The sequence below is a fragment of the Denticeps clupeoides genome, chromosome 9 (genome assembly GCF_900700375.1).
Source record: "Denticeps clupeoides chromosome 9, fDenClu1.1, whole genome shotgun sequence".
In the NCBI taxonomy this organism is placed as follows: domain Eukaryota; kingdom Metazoa; phylum Chordata; class Actinopteri; order Clupeiformes; family Denticipitidae; genus Denticeps; species Denticeps clupeoides.
This window is the reverse complement of record NC_041715.1, coordinates 10,951,266-10,975,741: the sequence shown is the minus strand read 5'-3', so window position 1 is coordinate 10,975,741 and position 24,476 is coordinate 10,951,266. Positions and strand designations below refer to the sequence as shown.

The 24,476-nt window shown below is 43.8% G+C and overlaps 2 protein-coding genes across 4 annotated transcripts; one reads left to right on the top strand and one right to left on the bottom strand.

Moving 5' to 3' along the window:
- Positions 1 to 1,987: 1,987 nt before the first annotated feature.
- On the bottom strand, positions 1,988 to 14,048 carry marchf4b (membrane associated ring-CH-type finger 4b). Its single transcript, XM_028991409.1, has 4 exons — positions 13,093 to 14,048; positions 7,320 to 7,475; positions 6,344 to 6,536; positions 1,988 to 3,331 (listed from the first exon to the last, which is right to left on the bottom strand). Exons 1-4 carry the CDS (start codon positions 13,405 to 13,407, stop codon positions 2,904 to 2,906), a joined length of 1,092 nt encoding a protein of 363 aa, XP_028847242.1. The 5' UTR covers positions 13,408 to 14,048; the 3' UTR covers positions 1,988 to 2,903.
- Positions 14,049 to 14,802: 754 nt separating this feature from the next.
- Positions 14,803 to 24,137, top strand: LOC114796667 (SWI/SNF related, matrix associated, actin dependent regulator of chromatin, subfamily a-like 1). 3 transcript variants are annotated; one of them, XR_003750772.1, is made up of 17 exons: positions 14,803 to 15,140; positions 15,437 to 15,749; positions 15,842 to 15,892; positions 16,264 to 16,524; positions 16,814 to 16,864; positions 17,060 to 17,243; positions 17,450 to 17,600; positions 19,023 to 19,184; positions 19,596 to 19,661; positions 20,540 to 20,680; positions 21,122 to 21,340; positions 21,848 to 21,918; positions 22,020 to 22,122; positions 22,236 to 22,418; positions 22,922 to 22,985; positions 23,075 to 23,175; positions 23,631 to 23,647. XR_003750772.1 is itself a non-coding variant. In XM_028991068.1 (17 exons), exons 1-17 carry the CDS (start codon positions 14,991 to 14,993, stop codon positions 23,981 to 23,983), a joined length of 2,466 nt encoding a protein of 821 aa, XP_028846901.1. In that variant the 5' UTR covers positions 14,803 to 14,990; the 3' UTR covers positions 23,984 to 24,137. The 3 variants fall into 3 exon arrangements, 1 of the variants encoding a protein (XP_028846901.1); XM_028991068.1 differs by lacking the exon at positions 22,922 to 22,985 and adding an exon at positions 23,822 to 24,137 and having other exon boundaries at positions 23,631 to 23,727; XR_003750771.1 differs by having other exon boundaries at positions 22,922 to 23,175; positions 23,631 to 23,676.
- Positions 24,138 to 24,476: the final 339 nt, after the last annotated feature.

Sequence of the window (24,476 nt, the reverse complement as noted above, 5' to 3'; positions counted from 1 at the left end):
TGGAGTTACCTGAATCCCAGAAGACTGGCTGTGGAGGAGCGGACTGCTGTACACACTGTAATCTGAGGGAGTTCAACTGCATTATCTGAGACGGTTGAGATGGCATCTTCACACAGCGCTCGATGGAAGCGTTACATCTGAAAAAACTTGGCAACGTGGCTGGAGACGAAGCTGACGGCAGTCATCCGTCTGGATATGTTCAAAGCGGTGGTCTCCAAGCCTCTTTTTTTTCAGCACGATTGCTTTCATGTAAGACAATTTTCCGCGGACTGTACAGCGAAGCACTTGGACGTGCATAATAACCACAACTCACCATATCGCAGAATCAGTGGGAGCCCTGAGCTCTAGAAGCTCTCCAGGGATGTTTGTGTCTCGTCTCACTTAATTTAGTTCGGGTTCGCCTGTGGGTGTGATTCATCGAGCATCGAATCTATGACCGAGACAAGTGTGATGATCTGATAATTTTACAAAATAATAAAATAAATGATTATGAAAAGCCCATTGTGCCCAGAGCCAAATGTTCCTCGCTGTGGTGTTTGGGGAACAGTGTTTTAGAAGGTACTGTTTTGCGCAGATCCACTTTTGTAAAAAAACACCCTATAAGAGTGAACATTATAATGTGTATAAGTATTATGGCTGTATTTGCTTTGATTTACATATTACATGTCAATGCAACTTCAGCCTGACCAGGTCACCACTATGAAACCAGAGCACAGAGCCGGTTGATTTCAACTTTCGGACAGTTTTTGCTCACAGTGTCCCTGTTTCATCACTGATTGAACAAGTTGCAGGCCAGAAGTCCAAATGAGGAGTACACAAACACAGAGGGTGACCATGCACTGTGGACTGCTCCAACAGACAAGAAGAATGGCTGATAGTCAGTTGAAATGCTCTCATGTTCCCATGTTCAGTCAAGGTTGTACTGAAGTTATACTCAAGTTACATAGGGTGGTAGTAGACTAGTGGGTAACACACTCGCCTATGAACCAGAAGACCCAGGTTCAAACCCCACTTACTACCTGAGCAAGACACTTAACGCTAAGTTGCTCCAGGGGGGACTGTCCCTGTAACTACTGATTGTAAGTCGCTCTGGATAAGGGCGTCTGATAAATGCTGTAAATGTAAATGTAAATAAAATGGTCCAAAATTCAGCCTTGGTGCAGAATTACAGCCACGTTTCTCCAGTCCCCAATTGAGATTTCCCCAGGATGCGCTGTTTTGATGTCTGTAGCTTTAAATGTTAATCAGGAGGAGAGCAACATATAGAAGTGAGCAGACATTCACAGAAATGACGTCATCAACACCATTCACCAACCACATTGTTTAGTGCAGACAGAAAGTCGTGTCAGGGTTTTTGCCAGAAAAAAATTCCCCTTGTGATGACATAAAGGGGCTAATTCCAGATCCGGCAATCTGAGCTGCCTCGATTTGAACCGCGAAGCAGGATGACCAAAGCACTCTTTATACATATTGCCATTTCTAGCCACTTCAGGACCATAGACAGGCTAGGGGAACTCGTATTAATGTTAAATAAAAGTGCAAAGTGACATTTTCATAATAGGGGACCTTTAAAGTGCTTTGGTCTGTCTGTCTTAATGCTTTTGAAATGAAAAGAAGAACAATGCTGATTGGACGTCTCATCAGTACACATGTGTCCGTGTCCGTTGGTGGACATTTCACGATGAAAACAACTACAAAGCGATTGTACTGGAATATGGAATATGCGAATTAGGACAAAAAATTACTAAGCCCCCTTCCTACAATGACCAATGCCCATTCCAACGTCAGCAAACAGTTTCAGAGCAAGAGAAACTGACAGGACAGTGTGCATGGGGAAATTTGTGTTCAGATTTTGTTCACACACAAAGACCAGAGGAGTTGAGGGGCTGTTAGTTGAAGAACTTTGGACTACATGTTATATGAAACAGAACTGGTTTTAGAAGGTTAGACATCAAAAGAATGAATGAATATGTTGGATAAATCATCGCACAATATTTCTGGGCTTTATTCGCTTTTTAAGCAGCTAAAGGATTTCATTTAACTTGACCGTAATCATCTCACATGAGCATTAAGAGAAAAAAAACGAAACAAGAAACACATTAAAAACAAAAGATTTCCTGAATAAAACATGATTACATCAAATAAATCAGCGAAAGTCATGTAATTACTGGTCTTCTTCATCTGCCGTTATAAGAGCGAGAGGAAATGAATGCCCAGAGGCCTCGAATAATCGAGTTAGCAGACAGGGTCATGCTCCGCTTTCTTCCCAGTCAATGGCCCGCTGAAGACCAATGTTGATTTGTTTAATTGCTGCCATTCAGAAGAATATCTCGCCAATCTTGCCGACATGAGTTCAAGCCGAGACAGAAATGAAAAGCCAGAAACGTGTGACGGCAGAAGAGGCGTGAGGAGCGCCCGCGCGAGTGTTGGTTGGAGCGCGGAGGGGTGGGGAGTGAATCATCTCGGTTTCCAGGGAACGCTTGTCTAAGTGATCGGACTCTCAGCCCAAAGCTGCAGAAACACAGCGGGCCCTGAGAAGACTGCAGTAATCAGGAGGTGTGTGTGTGTGTGTGTGTGTGTGTGTGTGTGTGTGTTGTTGGTGGGGAGGGGGGGAATTCATCTCTGAATCCATTTTTTCCAATAAACAATCTTGACTAAACAGATATGGAAGTCGATGCAAAGCGCTGAATAAATTCATAAGCCGGGGCGCAGAGGAACTTTCATTTCTCATCTAATCCAAATCAATACCCAACCTGCTCCACACAGCCACAGACATTGATCTCAACACGAAAGGCAAGGCATTGACAAATAGATACGCACATAAAAAAAAAAAGATCGTTTTAAATAGCAATTCTCAAGTGTTCCTCCTGTGTGCTCAGGATAAGGCCTCAGAGAGCGTGACATCAGACTGTGGTGACTCTCATGACCAGCTCTCGGCTGGTGCTGCTGGGTTGTCCCCCCCGGGCCTCGTGCTGCCGTAGGTGGCTGAACAGTTGGAGGAAGTTGTATGCATAGTGCTGCTCGGACGCCGCGTTGCCCTGGGTGGCGGAGTTCTGTGCGTCCGAGCTGGTTGTGGTTGCCGCGACGGTGGGAGTCTCTGCGGCCGGCGTAGTCGCGGCAACGGCCGCCATAATGGAAGACGTGGAAGGGGACGCGCTGGGCCCGGCCTCGGCCCTCTGGTGGAGCATCGATAACGTCCACTCCCTGTCCCCGTTCTTCAAGTCCTCAGTGTCTTTCATTTTGTCATAGTTCAAAACCTTCCACTGCTGATTGACCGCCTGCCAGCGGTGGAAGATACGGAACACAGAGGGTCCCTCATGGACAATCAGAGCTGAAAAGGAAAAAAATCTGTTTAGAGTGGTTTTAAAAATGGTATATATATCTTTTTTTTTTCTTTTTGCAATTTACCTGCCTTTTCAAAATATCAAGTGATTACGTGCATGTTTCATCCTGACAGAAGTAAATGAAGAGTGGCATTGCTATTTTAAGGTAGGAAAACGACTGTGTCTAACATCACTGGTGCACCACCAAACAATATTTTTGCACTTTAGAATTGTGCGAGTTTAAGACACTCGCTAGCAGTAATAGTAACATTGACAAACCCATTAGTTTTGGTGCTTTCCACTTTCTGCTATGTGTCAGATCCCCATGGGTAAAGTATGCATGCAGTGTACAATTAATTAAAACAAAAACTTACAAGATACCATTGAAAAAAATGATTTGTCAAAATGCAGTTCTGTTTGAATCGCAATCAATATATAATGAGATATGCTCTCTCTTACACATTACATTATGGCATATTGATCCAAATACAAGATAACCCCAAATAAATATAACATTACCCCCTTTTCTTGACTAATTAAAAATGATTGAAAATATTGAATTTCTTTTTTTTACTAGAAGACAAATGTAAGAAGACACCTTTTGGGTTAATACAGTATTTTAAATTATACATGCCTTATTGCTTTATCATTGCTGACATTGTGATTCTTGTATATATTTTTAGGTTCTCATATCTGTAAATATTGAAAATATTTCCTCTCTGGGCCAGTTGAAAGGGAAAAACAATGTATTGATTTTATAGACAAATTTCACATGATGAAAAGCTCAAATGAAAGTAACAGAATTTACTAGAAGCTATCCTGACATTTACACTTTTTACTCTCTCCTTAAAAACACATAAAGCATGAAAAATCACGACTTTTCCAAAGCATCCCGCCAGACGCTCACTTCATCTCTCTCTGTCTGATGATAAGAGAGTTGCTGCTTTTTCTTCTCCTTGCTGTCTTCAAGGTGACAAGTTAATCTCGGTGAAGAGAGATGCTAATGACTCCAACGCCGGTTTCCCTTTTCTCACCGGAGACAATCCATCTCCCTCATCCTCTCTGATTCTCACTTGTTCTTTGGCTCTCCTCCCTCAGCAAGTTTGTGAAAACTTGCTGATTCCTGTCCACATCAACGGATTCCACAAAATGACCTGAGGCTGGCCAACATAATGCAAAAATAATATAGAAATCCATACCTTCATACATAAAAAACATGATGAAATATCAAGCCAATATCTTAGGTCATTATTGTTCCAATTGTATCCACTTGGCGCAGGCCAAGTCATACACTTTACAAGGTCATACACTTTCTTTCAGCCAACTGTCTACTACCAGGGCAAAATATGTCTCTGTCCATATATTCATAAGAAAACAAGATTTTCTTATAAATTTTATATTAAATGTATTCAAATAATTATAGGGTGAAACATGCTCAATTTCCTATTTATTCAATTGGCCTTCCATTCGAGACGACTTGGTGGTGATACGAAAGCTTGCTATCTGAAAAATATCTTACTCACCTCGTGGGTGAGCATGTACTAAACATGGCTGGTTAATATAGCAAATGCTTTTAAAAAAAAAATCATATCATATCAGTTAGCTGATCTTTACAATATTACAAAACAAACTTTAATAAAGTTGAGGGCATTCTATACTCACTTGTGTTTGTATTGATTTTGATTGCTTGTCAGTCCAGAATCCTGAGACTGTGTACATTTATTTACACACACACAAGCATCAAGCAATCGTGTCTGCTTGCTTTTATAAGTATTACAACAAATTAAATAAATTAAATATTGTCTATTAATTTATACTCATTTACTCATGTGCTTTTTTCCTATGGACGAACATCTTACCTTAGCTGTGTTATATGTGCTTGAAACCAGTGCCAGAAAGGCAAACCCATTGATCTAAATAATGTGACTGAGCCTAGTGGTCAATAGTAATAAACACACCACTGCGGTCCCAAACAATAAGCCCAAGATACATTATTTATCAGTTCCTAAATAATCCTGTCAGGCCTGAATGTGAAGTCTCCGGCTGCTTTAATTAAGGTTGCGTCCAATTTGGGATTCAGCTGGAAGATGGATCAGGGTTTTCAAGGGCCCTGTTTCCACTGAAGAGGACGTTAAGGTGGTTAAAGGCTGCTCACTGCAGCCCTCTGTTTAAAAACGAAGGGGTTAAATATGAGTCTGTAATTTCCAAAGTCAGAGCAGTTCAGGGCTTCCTGAACTGGGCTTCCAGAAAGCCATTCATTACATTTTCACCCATTTTTGCACTGTTTAACACCCAAAAACAGGCACAATTCCCATAAACGATATAGACGATCCCTTGTTCCCCGGAGACACAGAACACACATAATGAATTACAGTATTGATCACAATACAAAGACATCCCGTTTTTAGAGTAAAAGCTTTTTGCGGACCAAATCTTATTTTTATACAGGAAATAAATACATAATTGATAAATAGATAACATGAATGTGCTTTTCATTTATGCTGATAAATTATTAGTGTTATTATTTCTACCAACCTGGCAACTCTGGTGGATGGCTCACTTAAAACACTCTTTACAAAATATCATACATCGCACCATCTACTAGTGTTCTGTGTTTTTGTCTAGAACCCAAACATTAGCCTTTTTTGAAGTAAAGAGAAAAAAAATGTACAATAATAATTCAGCAGTAACAGTACTGACGAAAAGCTACTAAATTAAAGAATGATAATTCTCTAAAATTGAACCCAAACTAGTTCTTCTTTGTTTGGTAGTCAGGCTGCAGGTTTGGTAGCCTGTAGACCCGGGTTGGGTGGGGTGATTGCCTAACAAGAGTCAGGTCAGGTCATCCAAACAGAAGTCCAACACAAATTATGTCTAAAAGAGTGTAGATGTTTTACTTTAAGTGTGCGACTTAACTTCCAGTTGATTCATTGAATTAAGATGCTCTTAACCATTTATGAAAAATTCATAAGAGGGATTATATAAACCACAGCTGGTAACGGCCTTCGTAACGCACTCACCAATGCAGACGACATCCATGAAACCATACATGCCATAGCAGATCTGGAAGAGCAGGTCCTGCCTTTGCCACTTAGCCGAGGGGCTGAAAGATGACCAGACCAGCCAGGAGATGCTGGCGATAAGGAAGAGCGAGCCGAGAATGGCAGCTGCGATCTGAACCTTCTCGATCACTGTCAGGGAGATGGCCTGCCACTGCACGGGAAGAGACGGTGAGAAGAGTTCAGTGCGGCGCGGCGAGCGTGGGGGCTATTTTTATAACACATCCAAAAATAAAGGTGCTGACACAAGGATCAGGAAAAATCGTATCCGATTCACAACGCGGTGTGGGGTTCGGTGCTGCAAATCGCACAGATTGAATTTACACACTGTGCTCATGAGCCAAGTCCACACAGCCAGCAGGTGGTCAGGAAACGCAGGAACTGATAATAACATAACATTTTATTCCATAGTTACTTCTGGTGTCCTGCGGCGGGTTGGCGCTCACACTGCCCAGTGTGCAGGCGTGACCCTGAGTAGGACTAAGCGTGTATGGAAAGTGGTTTTAATTGGTTGAGAGCAAACCTCACGCCTTCATTACTCTGACGTGACTATCAATACCCCTGCACCATAATACATTCAGTTACAGCACCATGTGACCAGCTGCTGCCTGCGTGGCATTGCTTAGGAACAGCTGAATGTGAGATAAGCCATGTCAGCATGGAAGATGCATCTCTAACGTGTATTCAACAATAAACACACACAAAAATACACTTTCTGGTTTTCTATTTGGGGATATATATATATATATATATATATATCCACATATATATATGTGTGTGTGTGTGTGTGTGTGTGTGTGTGTGTAAATATATATATACACACGCTTTGAATACTGATTGTCCGTGATGCTTTACTCTTCCAGGATCTGTGTGTCTGTGTGCGTGTGTATAGTGTTATGTCTGCTTGGCTTTTTCTCCGTTGCGCTGAGCTGCTCACCTGCAGGGGGTTTTTGGTGCTGATGGCGATGACCTGATACTTGTAGTAGCACAGTTCACAGGTCCAGGATCCCCTTTCACTGATCCACTTGATCAGACAGGGCTGGTGAGTGCTGCGGACAGATCCGCTGCAGCGGCACGGACTCAGCAGCTCTCCCTGCACAGAGAGATGGAGTTGGCGTGAGCTGAGCGACTCGTTCTGACAGGCGGAAATTTACAGTTCAATCCCATAAAAAAACAAAGAGACCACCCAACTTTAGTCCCGTTCGCCGTTGCACAGGACAAAAAAAACGTGGTTGTGTAATTCACAATAGGAAGAATTTGTGCTTGGCAGCATTAAACACCTTTAGTAGGCATGTTGGCCTGCAGGCTCTTCCCGCAGCGTGACAGGTGTCACGGCACATTCTGTTTCAGTCGGGAGCCATGCTGCCCGCAGCTCGCTTTAGCCCACAACACACTACAGCAGAACCGCGCATTTTTACATAATATACAAACAGATATAAGAACACCTTTTTCCAGGGTCCAAAAAATGGTCAGAGCATCCTCACGGCATTCATATATTCAAGTCAAACATGCATTTAAGTGTTTATCAAACAGATCGCTTCATCAATATAACAAAACCTGGCATAAACTCAAAAATCATCACCGCAGACAGCTCATCTTTATTATTCAATATAACATACCACCTTGGACGGCTGATGGAAACATGGAGGAAATAGTCGTTTTATAACAGCATTTATTTTTATAGTGCCATTTCAACACGGGTTACATGACCTCAGAAATACCGAAGATGCTCTCAAAGAATTTTCCATGTGCAGATATACAGGCTGGAAATAAATGTTTTTTCTTTAAAACGGATGTGTTCAGGTTGCTATTTCGCTATATAAATAATTACAAATTGAATTTGAGGACCAATGTACAGGCATATTTGCTATTGGGTAAATATATGGGATGTAGATGCGCAGTAAATGGCACATCCGGTGGGTGGCATTTCTTTCCAGAGCAGTTTTGAAATGCCACCAACCATCACGGGTGGTAGTAGCCTAGTGGGTAACACACTCGCCTATGAACCAGAACACCCGGGTTCGAATCCCACTTACTACCATTGTGTCCCTGAGCAAGACACTTAACCCTAAATTGCTCCAGGGAGACTGTCCCTGTAATACTGATTGTAAGTCGCTCTGGATAAGGGCGTCTGATAAATGCTGTAAATGTAAATGTAAATCAGCCGTTCAGGGACATCAGAACGAACAATCCTGCCACCTGAACAAAGAGAAGAAACCAGGAGAAAGATGGAACAAAAACAAGCCCTTTCACAGATGGGCCTGGTGGCAGAGCCTTGGCGTGGGTCTGGTGCGGTACGGGACAATCCAGCCTTTCTCTGGCAGCGTCGCGGGAGGAATGGGCGAGAGCCAGGAGTAACGCCTGTTCAGTCCACTGTTTCAAAGGTGGAGGATGAGCAGCACAGGCGGCGTTAATTAGCTCGGTGTCAAACGCTCTCTCTCTGAGAACCCTGCATACTTACAGCTACGTGACTGAAGTGGCCGGTGGTTAGTGCATGAGTGCACTGGGTCGCTTGTAACTTCAGCTCCCACGATGGGCCACCTTTTGGGCCCTTAACATCTGAATGTGAAACATGTGTCCCTGTTCTCTGTGCACTTGTCTGGGTTTAAGGGATTATTTTGCACACAGAAAGAAAAGCAACACACGGCATATGTGACAGTAGGCCAATGGGTATCAAACAGGCAGGTTTAACCTTCAGTGACCTGTGATATTAAGTTATCTACATTCGATTAATGATATCTGAAGAAAACAAAACCTTTAGTGACTTTAGTGTAGTTTTGCAGCTATAAATCAATAACCTGAATGTACTGATACTGGATTGCAGCTTATTTGCTGGTGGGTGGCAGTCTCATAGAGGCTGACAAACTCTGAACCAGATGACTACAAAGGTTACAACCCCACTTACTACCATTGTAACTCCAAGGGGAGGGGACTGTCCCTAAAACTGGTGATTACATCACTCTGAATAAGGACATCTCCTAAATCAAATAAACATAAAAGTAAGACATAAAATTATCTAGAAAATTCTTGGTTCCATAATTCTACATTCATTACATATTAAGTGAAAAAGCTTTGTTTTATGACTATGGCAGATGAAAACTATAAAAACTTTTATTTCATTGGAATATTAACTACAAATATGACCAATTTTTATTTAGATGCTATTTATTGTCCCACCTTGGAGATCTAGACAATATCTTATTTTAAAATGAATATAGGCATTGCTATGTCCCAGCCAGAATGCCTCATGGCTATGTTTTGGCAACATGTCTCCAAACTGCTTACCACTGACATGTCCAGTGAAATGGAAGAGGACATGTGCCAGGTATTTAAATTGGCAAAGGTCCTTCTCAATTAAATGTGAATTCCTTATGTGAATGGCATTGGAGGGGAGATGCTGGACATGGAATCAAAGACGCCATAAAACGCTGAAAACAATTTAAATGCAGATGAAGACGCGACTCCCTGATAATTGACTCAATCTCAAACGTAGCAAGCCCCACCTCCCCTGAAAAAAAAAGGGCTCCAGCACAAATGAATGATAGAAACTGAAAACGCATTTAGGCACAGAGTGGTTTCTCCATCAGCATTCGCTGGGCCAGGGGCGCGATGTCAAGCCTTGTAATTATTGATATTGCATCATGCAAATTGAATGACCCCTTCAATGCATGAGCAATAAGACCAGGACTCCAAATTACTGCATTGCGTGATTTAATGTCTCCCTTGAAGTCCAACCCAAGGACCTCCAATTCCCTCTCCGAGCCAAAAGGACCTCGATCGTCCCATCATCAGAGCTACCTTTGTGAAAGACCTTTAGCAATCCAGCCCATTCGTTCTGCTCTGAAAATGTGACGGCCCTCTGAGCAGTTAATAGATTTTTTTTTTTGCACCCGAACCCCACTTCACTCCATCCTCACTTCTTTAGCGTGCAGCGTGCCGATTCGACTTATCCTTCCTTACTCATTTTTTGAGGTGTACAAACTCGCATGGAGTGACAGCCGAGTATGTAATAGGATTTGCAGATGAAACACTCCCCGCTCTCCCTCTACCAAGTTCCTTTGACAGATGAGTCGCTTCAGCTGGTGAAGTATGTGGGGAATTTCATCAGGCGTTTTTTTTTTTGTTGTTGTTGTTGCCCCTTCCATTCCTCGCCAAGCACCACGAGGACTCCGTGGCCTTTGGTGGCAGAATTAACACCATTGAATCCCTCCCTGCCTTACGGCTCGCCGTGGTCCACCTCCGGACCTCTGAGGGAACTGGAGACCCAGATCCATTACAGACAGCTAAATAATTTAAGAGGACTGCTTCTACACTGGTAGTGTAGACAACAAAAAAAAGTGATCAAATTGTGTCTCATCCCGCTGCATTTCATCACCATGGGAGCGGCGAGCAGAAATCCGCAGTAGAGGTGCACAACGGGCCGGGTCGCACCGTGGCCCTTTGCAGGGGATGAAGGGAGCTCTGGGAAATTGCATTAATGAATGGAATCGGACTGTGGCGCTTCCCTGGGCTGCAGCCACACTGCCTGAGACTCCAGAGAGGAGCAGGACCAGGACAGTCGGCGCTCTGGCTGTCAGATCAACCGTGTTAGAAAAAAAAAAAATAAATTCTGAGGTCTTATGGCAAAGGACGGAGGACCATGGTGTGTTGGGCACCGAAAAAAAAAAAAAAAGTTTAACATTGAAATAAAAACCAGACTTTTAAGCACGGGGTGCAGGGTGATGTCTCATCATATTGGTATTCATTGCTGTTGCAGCAAATCTCCGGCTTTTATAATAAGAAAGCCTGAAGCGCTTCAGGTTGCAATTGAATAATTGGAGAAGACAGCACCAGTGAGTGGAGTGGAGCCTGCACACAGACCCAATTCCAGAACAACAGAGGGGAGCGGAGATCTCCGGTGGACTAAACATGTTGCAGGCGGATCAATGCAGGCAATTACAGCCTCCTGCCAGACGCTATAGCATGATGGGATATCTTCATAGGATGGTACGTTTGGAAACGCAATTCCGTACCCAAACGACAGAACGGAGGGTTGATATTTGTTCTACGCTGAGGTGAAAATTGAAATGGAGATGAAATTGTGGCCTGTGTTAAGAGAATATGAAGCAGGCATGTTTATTTAAATCCATTCTAGAGATTTCTATTGCACTCAGGACAACAACAATATTTATCTGTGCGTGTTGCATTGCAGCCGCTCATCATTACTCACCCTCTCGAGCATGTAATTGCTACCTTGGGTACGGCATTCATGTTTTCTCCTCCGTGGTCCTGACTTTAACAGGAAGGTCTTTCAGGCCTGCAGAAGGCCCATCATGCCGCACACCGGAATAACTTCTACTGTATCATTAATCATTAGCGTGTAGGAACAGGGAATTATGTATGGTGTGCTGTAATGCATATTGTGCGTTGGTTTTAAGCCCATGCCTGGTGGGTGCTCCGGCCAAATGACACGGGTGCCTGGCGACACCTTGCTGGACCAGTTCTGAAGGCTGCATCAGTGGTTTGGCTTACTTATATATATTCTGGTTTTGGTTTGATAATATTTTGTATTTATTATCTTGTTCAAATATTTACTAACACTGCACCACACCTATTGCATGCTCACCCTGTGTCTTAAAAGGGCCAAAGTGTCGGGCCGTCAACAGTAGGGTCTGTCAAAGCCCATTGAGACATATGTGATTTTGGGCTATATAAGAAATAAATGTTGTTGTTGTTGTTGTTGTTATGTTTGGAATAAAACATAAACACAGCCACCCCCCCTTATCCAGAACTATCTAGCTAACATGCAGTTGCATTTACAGCATTTATCAGACAGCCTTATCCAGAGCGACTTACAATCAGTAGTTACAGGGACAGTCCCCCCCCTGGAGATACTCAGGGTTAAGTGTCTTGCTCAGAGACACAATGGTAGTAAGTGGTTCAATGGTTCATAGGCGGGTGTGTTACCCACTAGGCTACTACCACCCTGATACCCTGATATGCACATTATCTCTGTATTTATCTATGGGAGCTATTTTCATACCAGCACTAAATGCAGCGCTACACTATAAGCATGGTGTTAATTCAGTAGCTTAATGTACGCCGTCCTCAGCATGTACACAAATAGATTAAAAAAAAAGAAAGAACCACAAAGAAGTTGTGTCCTGACGAAGAGAAGCCAACTATCCTTAATTATTCCTGTTACTTTGAATTCAGTTTCTATAAAGAGTTTAAAATGGGAGCTGCTCTCGGGCACAGCGAAACCATAGCCCTCGATCGGTCACATGAGCAAACATCATTAGACAGCACGTGTCTTTCTTGTTTCGTCTATTTCTAAATGCAAATGTTTTGACTGACGCCAGTGAACAAGCGTCTTTCGAAATGCATCCCTTCCTTATGCTGCCATGCTGTCTGTAATAAAGGTAGAGCAAGACTTGCCTACGGCCCTGAACGTAACAGCGTGAACACTTTTGAGGGCCTTGAGGTACAAGCAGGCGCATTAAAAGGTGCCAAACCCCAGTGACCGACCAACGCAGCCTTAAAGGCAACACCTTGTAACTTATTCTCAGACAGAGTCCTCACAGCGCCAGCTCCATCCATCGGCTCTGCTGTCCAGGTGTCCTAGGGAATTAGGGACGGAGCGCTGTAATGTACATTGTCCATGCCTCCTGGACACCTACATAAAACGATCTGTCTGTCTGCGTGTCGAGACAAGCCCAGTCCCACCGTACCTGCTCTGGTCCCTGGAAGCATATCCTGCACACCGGCGTCCGGATGCCGCTGGTGCAGCTGATGAGGGAGAACCGCTCCTCCCGCTTGGGGAAGTCGTCCGGGGAGCAGGCGAAGTGAAAGGCGTCGCAGGACGCGTCCGTCCCCGCGGCTGCCTCCGCCTGCGGACCGGCCCGGACCAGCGTGTTGTTGTTCCCGTGCTCGGTGACCCCGGGCTCGGCCCTTTGTCCGATCATGGGGGTGGGCGCGGGCGGAGGCGGCCTGAAAAAGAGGAGCTTCAGGTCACCGAGCAGGACGCAACAGCGGCTCTTCAGCATGCCGGGGCTGCGGACGGGGGCGACGACGGAACTTTCCCTCACGGCCAGCCCATCCGCCAACTCGGGCGGCGTTTTATTATAGCGTCTTTATTATAGGGCCGCGTGTCCGAAGCCATGAAGCCAGGGGAAATTTGGGGCGACGAGGGTCCACGGCGCCTTAATCCGAAACCCGGCGCAGGAAATGTCAGCGGACCGCCAACAAATGTCCTTTTTCGTAGAAGGATCAAATAAAGAAGGCGAGACGACGCATTAGTTCTGCGACAGGCGAGTGAAGTTGCGACGAGTCTTTTACAGCCAGTTTCCTGCAGTTCCACCGCGTTTAAAAAAAAAAAAACACGATTCTTCCGGTCCTCCTTCCCCAGCCGATCGGTGGAAAACGGTGAAAATCCCGCTCATGTGTTCCCGCAAGAGAGCGTGCGAGCGAGCGTGCGTGCTGCTAGGCTGATGCTGCGGCTCGAGTGCCGCGATTCCTGGGATGAACACGTGACGCGGCGGACACAAGCGCCCCATCCGCGGGGCAGTCAGTAGATGTTATTAAACGGTGCATGTGGAGGGTTGTCTTCGTGGTCTTACGGTAGAGACAATCCTCCGTTGTTGCTCCATTATCACTTATTATCACTATGTTTTCTTATTAATGTGCATTATATCGCGCACTAGGAATCATATTTGGATCAGACATAAAAAAAAATATTTCCCATGTAGTCTTATCACACCAAAGTCCCCTTTTAAATGCAACACTCGCTCGGTATTTTTTTTTTTTGTTACTGATTATTTAACATAATAAAATTATAGATTTGAAAATCATACTTTGTGAAGGATCCATATAAAGAAGAAAATACGACACCTGTAAACCGGTGTGTAGGTCTCACGAATCGAATGTAAAGTGTATGTTTATTCGTGCGGTTGTAGTCGATAAGACACAGGTGGGAGCACGGCCCCCTCCCATCATTCTCCTCCCCACCGAGCAAAAGCACCCACCCCACACACTGCTCCCCGGGCGCCTGTCATGGCTGCCCACTGCTCACCAAGGGTTGTGGGTTAAATGCAGAGGACAAATTTCACTGTGTGCACCTGCTGTGTATCACAAGTGACAATCACTTCACTTTTTTATTTTCATAAATAATACATGAATAAAAATGACCGGGCTTGGTCTGTTTTACGTCCCATGCAAATATAACAAAATGCATAACGAATGCACGCTCATAAGGCTTTTGGAGTCGATTGCTATGCATGCAGTGATCTGCCCCCCTTAAACCTGTAGTACTCTTCAGGATGGGCGTCAACGCCGAAATCGCACTACACTCCGATTGGCCGAACGTCACGCCAATCATCCGCTAGACGACCTCCGCGTTACGTCACCTCCGTTTCTACTATGCCGCCGCGCTCGAAGAGAAGTTTTGCGTGACATTTTCGTTTGATTCGTCAGATCGTATCGTTCAGTTGTTGTTGTTGTTTTTTTTTTATATAAAAACCATACCGTCTTTTGTCACACGTAATTCAACCTGCTTGGACGTGGCCGACATGGCGGCGTTATAATTGCAAGATAATGAGCGATTCTAACACCGCCTGAAGCACGGCGAGCGATGTCCTCCTCCTTGACGGCCGAGCAGCAGCAGAGAATCGAGGAGAACAGGCAGCGCGCGTTGGCGCGGAGGGCCGAGAGACTGGCGCAGGCTGCCGGTCCACAGACTCCTGTCAGCCCGCCTCGTCCCGGTCCCAGTCGGGCACCGCAGGCATGTAGACCCACTTAAACCTGACATGCTACTGATAAATCTGCTCAGTTACCCGGGTTCGAACCCATCGTGTCCCTTACTACGGGGTAGTAAGGCACACTTAACCCTGAGGGTCTCCAGGGGGACTATCTGGGTAACACACTGGCCTATGAACCAGAAGACCCAGGTTCAAATCCCACTTACTTTCATTGTGTCTCTGAGAAAGACACTTAACCCTGAGGGTCTCCAGGGGGGGACTGTCCCTGTAACTACTGATTGTAAGGCGCTCTGGATAATGTAATCTTTTCTTTTCACAGACCAGACCTACAGATGCCATTCCTCACCAAAAAGATGCAGAGGTTCGCCAAAAACCCGAAACTTTGACAGACAGTTATTCGGGCTCGCCAGGACCGGTCCCGAGCGTTGGACAAGCCGCCCGACCGCCGCCCGTCTGTCTGGAGAGGCGACCACCACGTGCTGCCGGGCCTGGAGGAGGTGCGGTGCCGGCGAGGTCCGCTGCTGGTGTTAAAGGGAGGTGCGTTGCCCACAACGCATCACGCTTCAGGGTTGAAATCAGCTACCATGCTGAGCTTATCGCCCTCTTCAAAAACCTCCCCTCCAGGAACTACGGTAAGCGGTTAATATTTAATAAGTGTGTGCATACTGACTGTTTATGCATTTGATCAAGAACCTATTTATTTTGGTTTGTGTCTTTTGAACAGATCCAGCAACGAAGATGTGGAATTTTGGCTTGGAAGACTACAGTCAACTGAGTATGTGTTTTCTTCCTATTTCTAGACCTTTTTAAATAAATTCTTATTACTTGAGTAGTAAATCTGTCTAAATATGAACCGCACGATAATCCAGAGATAGAATGCTGTGCGCTTCTGGAAGACCTGATACATATTTGTTTGTTGCATAAATCAGGGTGAGGACAGCTGGTCTGTGTGTGTGTGTGTGTGTGTGTGTGTGTGTGTGCAGGTTTTTGGCACGACCTTTCAGTCAGTCAACACTAAAGGCTCCTCTGAACAGCTTATGTTGTTGACAAAAAAAAAAAAATAAAAATGTTCCCCACCTCTGGTAAATAAAATGGAATTACTGGTCATTAGCATATTTGTAACGGGACGTCTTCTCTTGTTGTCAGTGGAAGAGGCAGCCAGCATACATTCAGTGTCTCTGAAGCCGCTGGATGCTATGGAAGGCCTGGACGTGGCAGGGGCCACCAGTCGCGCGCGTGATGCCGCGGCTCTGGCCGCCCTGATGAGACTGTGTCAGGGTTGGCAGAAACCAGCAGCCACCTTGAAGGGCCAGTGCACCCTGATGTCCTGCTCCCATTTTGAGGTTGACATTGGTTATCAGGCTGATGTCATTGGCATCTTTAAGCAAATGCCATCCAAAATCTACGGTGTGTGTGTGTGTGTGCGTGCGCCCGCGCATATGCACATGTCATTAACCCTTCCTAATCCTACAACCCTTCACTAATACCACATCAGCACGTCTCTAATACCACATTTTTGGAATTTGGAAAATGACTTTTGCAAGATACAGATTTCATTTAAATTTTATTCTGTAATACCACTTTTAAGATGCATGTCACTCTGCCACATCTTACATTTCAGTAAAACTCTACTTTAAATAAAAAGGAAAAGTGGTAAGAAAATATCTTGGGGGATATTGTAATTTCTTCATTTCAGACATGAAGACCAGAAAGTGGAGTTTCTTGTTGGAGGACTATGAGAAGCTAAGTGAGTCTCAATCTGAAATCCTGCTTGCTTTGTTAAGCCTGGATCTTTTAACAGTTGTACATTTCGGGCTATTACCCTTTACAAAAATAAAAAATAATAATTCTTTAATCCAAGGATCATAAATGCGACTAAAGTTATATTAGTCAACAAGGATTTGATTGTCTGACCCTCAGTCCACATTTTATTTCCCACCAGTGGAGGCTCTTAGTGTGATCCCCTCTGTGGAGGTGGAGCCTCTACCCAGAGCAGTGGTCCAGACCTTCTCCTCTCAATTTGAGAAAAGCCAGTCCAGGTCCCCACAGATCCCTGAAGCCGACCTCTCCAGCGTAGACTCGAGTCTGACATGCAGCTTAATGCCCTTCCAGAGGGATGGAGTTAAGTAGGTGACTTCTAGTACTGATTAGCTATACTGTTGTAGAAATATAGAATGGCATAGTCATTTTTACATCTGCTATATTATTAAATTAGATACCAAGACATAACTAGTAGTATGGAACTATACTACATATAAATGGAGACTTAAGGTTGCGGTATTTAAATCGCTTGTGTCCCTCTCTTATTTGCTCCGCCGGCTTCATGCTGTAGTTTTGCGGTGTCCAGGGGGGGCCGCTTGCTCTTGGCCGATGACATGGGCCTGGGGAAGACGGTGCAGGCCATCTGCATCGCTGCCTACTACAGGAAAGAGTGGCCGCTGCTGGTGGTGGCACCATCATCGGTGCGATTTACGTGGGCTGAGGTACAACTAGGCGATGTTCCCGAAAAGTGTCACACTATTTCTATATGTTTTCTGCAAGATAATCGATATCACATTCCCTTATGTATTTATTTTATTGAAATACACAGTTTTATTGAAATAGACAAAACATAATAATACATAACATGCTTACAATTCTTACCCATCACAATGTCTTTCATATTTTTACCACCAAAAAGAAAAGAGGAAGGAGGAAAAAAAAGAGGGTGATATTACCTTATTTTTAGTGATTGTAACCATCATTGTGATTGTAACCATCACCGTTGGTGAGCAGCCATGAAAGGCACCCGGGGAGCAGTGTGTGGGGATTCAGGGGTACCTCAATGGCACCTTGGCCATTTGGGATTTGAACCCACAACCTTTCAATGCGAGTCCGCTTCCTGTAATTGCCATAAACCAATTTAATTATTAATAGATTGAATTAGTAAGCCTACATGCATTTCATTGACAGTTGTATATGTGTTGTGTATGACGGGGACTGTTTATCATTATTCTTGTATGGAGTTAAATAATACAAGCTTTGCTGCATGATAGATACTAACAAACTCTTGTTTGGAGCCCTTTTGTCTTTTTTGGCTGGACTAATGAGCTCCCTCAGTTAAAATCTCCCCCTTCAAACAAACTCCCCCAGGCCAGAGCGCCTGCAGAAACGTCTGCTGCTCAATCGATGGCCAGGTCCTTTCTCAGACCACCGAATAAGGAGGGCAGACTTCTTTTTTTAATGACGTTTATGCCCAGTCGAGATCTTTCTTTTGAGCAGTGGTGCTCAGTATCTCTCCTTGTCTCCATCGCTCTTTCTGCTCCATCAGCTATATATAAAGGGACTGGAGTTTTGACTATAAGCCTTAATGACAAATGAAGTCACAACAGAGAAAGATACTGAAGCAGGGGGAAGCTGGGTATGTACTATAAAACATTTAGAATTATTATTCATGCCTGTGTCATGTTAAATATATTTTGTACTGCATACATATATTGTGGAATAACACATAAGTGGTGGTTAGAATTATTTAATGAATTACAAATTAAATGTATGCAAATAATGATGAAGAATAGATACATTTAACCTTAAATAATGTAATAAAAATAAATCTAATAATATAAAAGCCCGCAAGTAGGCAGCGAGTGTCATGTATCAGGACAACACTAAATAGCATGTTCTTATTCAATATCGTGGTCAGTCAGAGTTTGTAATGTGACTGGAATTATACATTTATTATGTTTATTATTAGTGTCACAGGATTCTCTCATTCCCTTCTTAAATGTCATAATAAGCATTGTTACAACTATTCATAACTATTTCATGAAAATAATTAATTCTTTCTTTCAAATATCAGAGGCTACCACTAACTAGTGTTCGTCCTTGCTGCTGCACACTGTGGCACCCTTCTGACCCCCCCTCAGGCCTTCCGGCGATGGCTGCCCTCGGTCCAGCCTGACAGTGTTAATGTGGTGGTGACGGGGAAGGACAGATTGCGAGGAGGCCTGGTCAACATCATCAGCTACGATCTCCTGAGTAAAATGGACAAGCAGAGGACGGCCGAGCCCTTTAATGTCCTCATCATGGTGAGGAGTCGAGCGCTCTCAGAATACGGTAGAGAATAAAATGCTGATTTAGATCATTTCTCACATATCAACCATTTAAGCATAAATGTACATTCAGTATTGAGCAGGCATTTTCAGCAGTAAAACACACAAATAGTAATGAGTGTCAATAATTAAATTTGGATATTTAGTGATGGGGAAAACAACAACGCATTGCTGTTCAGAGAATAAAAGGATAAGTCTCTTTCTTTAATGAATAAAGTTAATAAAATGATTGCACATGTCATTGTGATACAGAGCATAATGTGTAAAATCATCATCAACATCCAGCTGCCCGCAATAGATAAGGGACTTTTTCTTTGTATCTTTTTTCTTTGTATCTTTTTGATTTGATTCTTGTTTCTCATATCTGTTTGTTTTTTTTTATTGCAGGATGAGTCCCACTTTTTGAAAAATATGAAGACTGCACGCTGTAAGGCTGCTTTACCGTTACTGAAGGTAATATATTCTCCTCGGTGACCTGAAACGAACCTCACCAAGCAGTAACTCCGAACGTTGTAGAGGGGTCAACAATGTCACTTCTCATTCACTTTGAGTAGGGTGACGTAATGCGTTGACAAATGAAATTGAGGGTTCGCTTCTTCACTTCGCTTGAGGAAGGCAGTCGCATGGCACTTAAGCAAATGTTCCTGAGCAGGTGTTAGACGGTCATATTACATTCATACAAATCCACTATGACAGCTAGATAGCTGCTTTCATGGAAATCAGTTTATGAAAATTTCACTTTGAGATTATTTAACATTAATACGAGTTCCCCTAGCCTCTTATGGTCCTGCAGTGGCCAGAAATAAAGTGTGCTTTGGTCATTCTGCTTCACTGTTCAGTCCCATGAAAAAGGAACTCCACCGACCGTAATGGCTTGAAAATGAGCAAAAATGTATTTTTGATTCCAGTCACATGAGACTCTGAAGAACCAGATGGGTTCATTTTATTTTTGGGGGGAAAAACGCAGACACAAGTTCCTCACTTCTATAGACGATCTCCTCCACGTCCCGCCTCTCTCCTCCTCATTAGCATTTAAAGCTACAGACACCGAAACGGTGCGTCCTGGGGAAATCTCATTGTGGTACTGGCTCAAAGTGGCTGTAATTCTGCACCAAGGCTGAATTTCGGCAAGAGACTCCAAGAGACTATTGGGTGACCTCTTAATTTAATTCATTCTGGGACCTTTAAGCAACTAATTTTTTTCTAATATATTTCTGTGCATGTCACCTGGACACATTTATAAATATGTTTTGTAGAATCAAAAGCTAGAAAGTAGAATCAAAGCGTTGTTTTTTTTTATGTAATAAAAGAAGCTGCTTGTTTTTTATCAGGTGGCAAAACGAGTGATCCTGCTGTCAGGAACCCCTGCCATGTCCCGCCCTGCAGAGCTCTACACACAGATACTGGCCGTGTGCCCTACACTCTTCCCACGATTCCACGACTTTGGCGGTCGTTACTGCGATGCCAAGCAGGTCAGGCCCTCGTCTCTTTAATTCGACCGCACTTCGGCTTCAGAGGGTTAATGTCTGATTGCACTGCAGCTTTGTGATTGGATGCGGTGGGGGAGGATGAGGTATTGCTACTTAAAGTAATTAGAATCCTCTGTTTATTTCAGTGGCTGCATCAGAATCAGAAATGTCACCAGGATTAATTTATAGAAATTTGTTACTCATTGAGTCAGTTCTATATATTCGTATTAAGATTATAAACTATGTAAACTATGTACTTGTTTTAATTTATTTATGGTAATCTCAGATAGAATTAATCATCCAATTCACACTGCCATTCCCAACTCGGAGAGTGGTGGGCAACAGTGTCCTCCAGTTTCTATCCTTAATGGCTCAGTGTTGAGGCTGTAGAGGCAGTGATCAGGATGTTGTCATCCTCTCCACTGTCCCCATTCTACCCCACAGCTCCCCTGGGGCTGGGATTACTCAGGCTCCTCCAACCTGGGCGAACTGAAGCTGCTGCTGGAAGAGTCTCTGATGCTGCGCCGACTTAAAAGCGAGGTCCTCTCCCAGCTCCCGTCCAAGCAGCGCAAGGTTGTCACCATCACCACAGATGGCATCAACGCCCGTACCAAAGCTGCACTCTCCGCTGCCGCCAAGGAGCTCACCAAAGGCCACCGCAACGTGAGGGAGGGGTGACATTTTGGACGTGTCATGTGACCTTAGAGCTGAAATGAAAGTACTTTAGTTAACACGCCCTTATGAGACACTACAACCTTTACCGCATTCAAATCAGTTGTTGTTCATGATACGCTAGTGTCAAGATTTTAAGATTTGGGAAACAGGTTTGTCCCAATAGGATCATTCACAGGATAATCTAATATTCCATTATTCAATAAACAGCATAATATTATTACTATAGAATAATTAATTAGCATTTTATGCTGTCATTTTAATTTTATATCTGCTACACATTAATTCTGCATATGGGTTTATCCCCATTTTTTGTGTGTCTGGTTTGTACATTTGATGTAAGACAGAATGGCACCTCACTGGGAAAACGCAGTGCAGTCCAGACTCCCACCCACTGCTGTTTGATGTATTTACTTGTTTTCATCCAGAGCTGAGGGAAGAAGAGTCTGTGTGATATGAAATGACTGTTTTTTTTTACTTCTCCTTCTGGCTCATCAGAAGATGAAAGAGAAAGAGGCTCTTCTCATCTTTTACAACCACACAGCAGAGGCCAAGATCATGGCCATCGTGTGAGTTCAGAGTTCAACAGCAGTGCCTTGCCATTCGCGGCGCTCCTCACCGCATTGCAAAACGATGAATTATATATATTTCAATTTCTCGTCTCTCTCAGGGAGTACATCTTGGACATGCTGGAGTGTGGAAGGGAGAAGTTTTTGGTGTTTGCCCATCATAGGATGGTGCTGGACCGTGTGACCAAGGAGCTTGGGGAGAAGGTGAGGAAAGCGATTTTCTTCCCTTTACCAGACAGGTCAATTTTTATTTTTCCCACCTGGAGACAAAACCATCATCATCATCAATCATTCATTGCTCAATTGTCCCCGGCCAGGGTGTGAGTCACATTCGCATAGACGGGTCCACAAGCTCGGCGGAGCGGCAGCAGCTGTGCGACCGGTTCCAGTTTTCAGAGAAGAGTTGCGTCGCTGTCCTCTCCATCACTGCCGCCAACATGGGCCTAACGCTGCACTCTGCCAACCTGGTCATCTTCGCTGAGCTGTTCTGGAACCCGGGGGTATTTACCGTTCATCTTGTCAGCGGTGGCCGAGCTGGTAAGGAAGCGACCCCGTAATCAGAAGGTTGCCGGTTCGTATCCCGATCCGCCAAGGTGCCACTGAACAAAGCGCCGTCCCCACACACTGCTCCCCGGGCACCTGTCACGGCTGCCCACTGCTCACCAAGGGTGATGGTTAAAAGCAGAGGACACATTTCGTTGTGTCACCGTGTGCTGTGCTGCAGTGTTTTCCAGTGACAGTCACTTCACTTTCACTTTTAATATTATTCTTAATATCACTTATTTTGAAGAGGCGTGAGACGTGCCGCCCGAAACACATTTTGATGGGCTGATGTGGAAGTCAGGATGTTCCCTTTGGAAGATCCATTAGAATATTCTATGGCTGAATTGTTTTGGTCGTAAATGTTGTAAATGTTCCTTTTGGAGGAGCCCTGTGTAGACCTCAACTTCCCAAGTCACATGACCTCATATAAAACAAAAGTACATTTGAACATTTCATGTAGGCTCATTAACAACAACATAACAACGGCAGGCAAGACGTTGTACGGAAAGACTTCAGTGTGGCAGGTCTGAGATTCTTTTACCGTCACCAGTTTCTGATTCAAACTTTATGACTGGCCTTCATCAATTATTCCCTTTCTGACATTTTTTCCCAGGTATTGATTCAGGCTGAGGACAGAGTGCATCGAATCGGACAGACCAGCAGCGTCGACATCCACTACCTGGTAGCCAAAGGGACGGCTGACGATCACCTCTGGTAACTGGATCCATTGCTTTGTAAAGACTTTAGATCAGAGGTCTCCACTCTTTGTCCTGGTCCTGTATGCTTTTGATTCAGCTCCTCGGTTCATCACCTCATTGTTGAGGCGGAACAAGGAAAGATCTGAGCTACAGGCCTTTATGACCTCTACTGTTGATTGTTAATGTTACTATTTATGTTAATGCTGTATTATTGTACAGAACTTCCCAAACCTGCTTACTTTTTTAATTAATAAATGAATTGATTACTGTAGTGCAGAATCACATGAAATTCTGACCTGTTTTCTGGGTGGGATCTTATACATTTTGTTCTTTTACACATTCTTGTACTTTTTTTTTTTTGTGTGCAAGTGATCACAGAAATAGCCTTGTTGATATTTTTTGCCCACAGTGATGCTTGTTAAAAGTGCACTTCTTACAAAATTAATGTAGCCACTGTGTGTGTCTCCTCAGGCCCATGATTCAGGAGAAGATGAATGTGCTGGAGCGGGTTGGGCTGTCTGAGTCCAACCTGTCTGACAAGGCAGAGTCAGCCAGCTTCCACAGCAAGGTGTCCTTCTATCACTTACTAATTTGATGGATATGAAATGTGCTGACCCTGTTCATTCATTTATTCACTCACTCATTCATTCATTCATTCACAGGATCCACAGCAGAGGAGCATCACTGAAATGTTCCAGCAGTCCTTCACAGAGGATGACATGGACGAGGCTGTTCTGCTAGAAGCAGCAAATGACTGGGAAGAAAGTGAGTCGGGAGTTGACCCCCAAAAAAAGAGGCGGATTGATGACTTCTTTGGTCATTGAGGGAGTCATTATGGAAGTTAACTTATCATGAAAAACTATTAACAGCTTGTTTAATGCCTTGTGTTTATTTCTTATGTTCATACCTGTAATTATAATATTAATGTATTATGTTTTATATGCAATAAAAATGCATTTGTTACTGTGGGATCACTTATGATTGTCTACTGTGTGCAACGCTTTCAGTCAAGTCTTCTGTGTTGCTCAGGTAAAAAGCCAAATTGCTCATAGGTATTCATTGAAAAAGAATCAAAAATACACTTTAACTAAATAACGTAACAAAACAAAACTTTACAATGTTTGTCTGGTCAAAACTGAACCTGACCTGACAGGGTGTGTGAAGGGAAATTTGAAAGTTTCTCATACAGAGCTAGCAAAACAAGATCGTAAATTGTCGTGGTCTGCAGCCTTATCTCTGAAGAATGTGTGAGATCAAGTTCTGGGCATGTCATGTTCAGTGCTTTGGTTGCAAAATCACTTGACCATATACATGCAC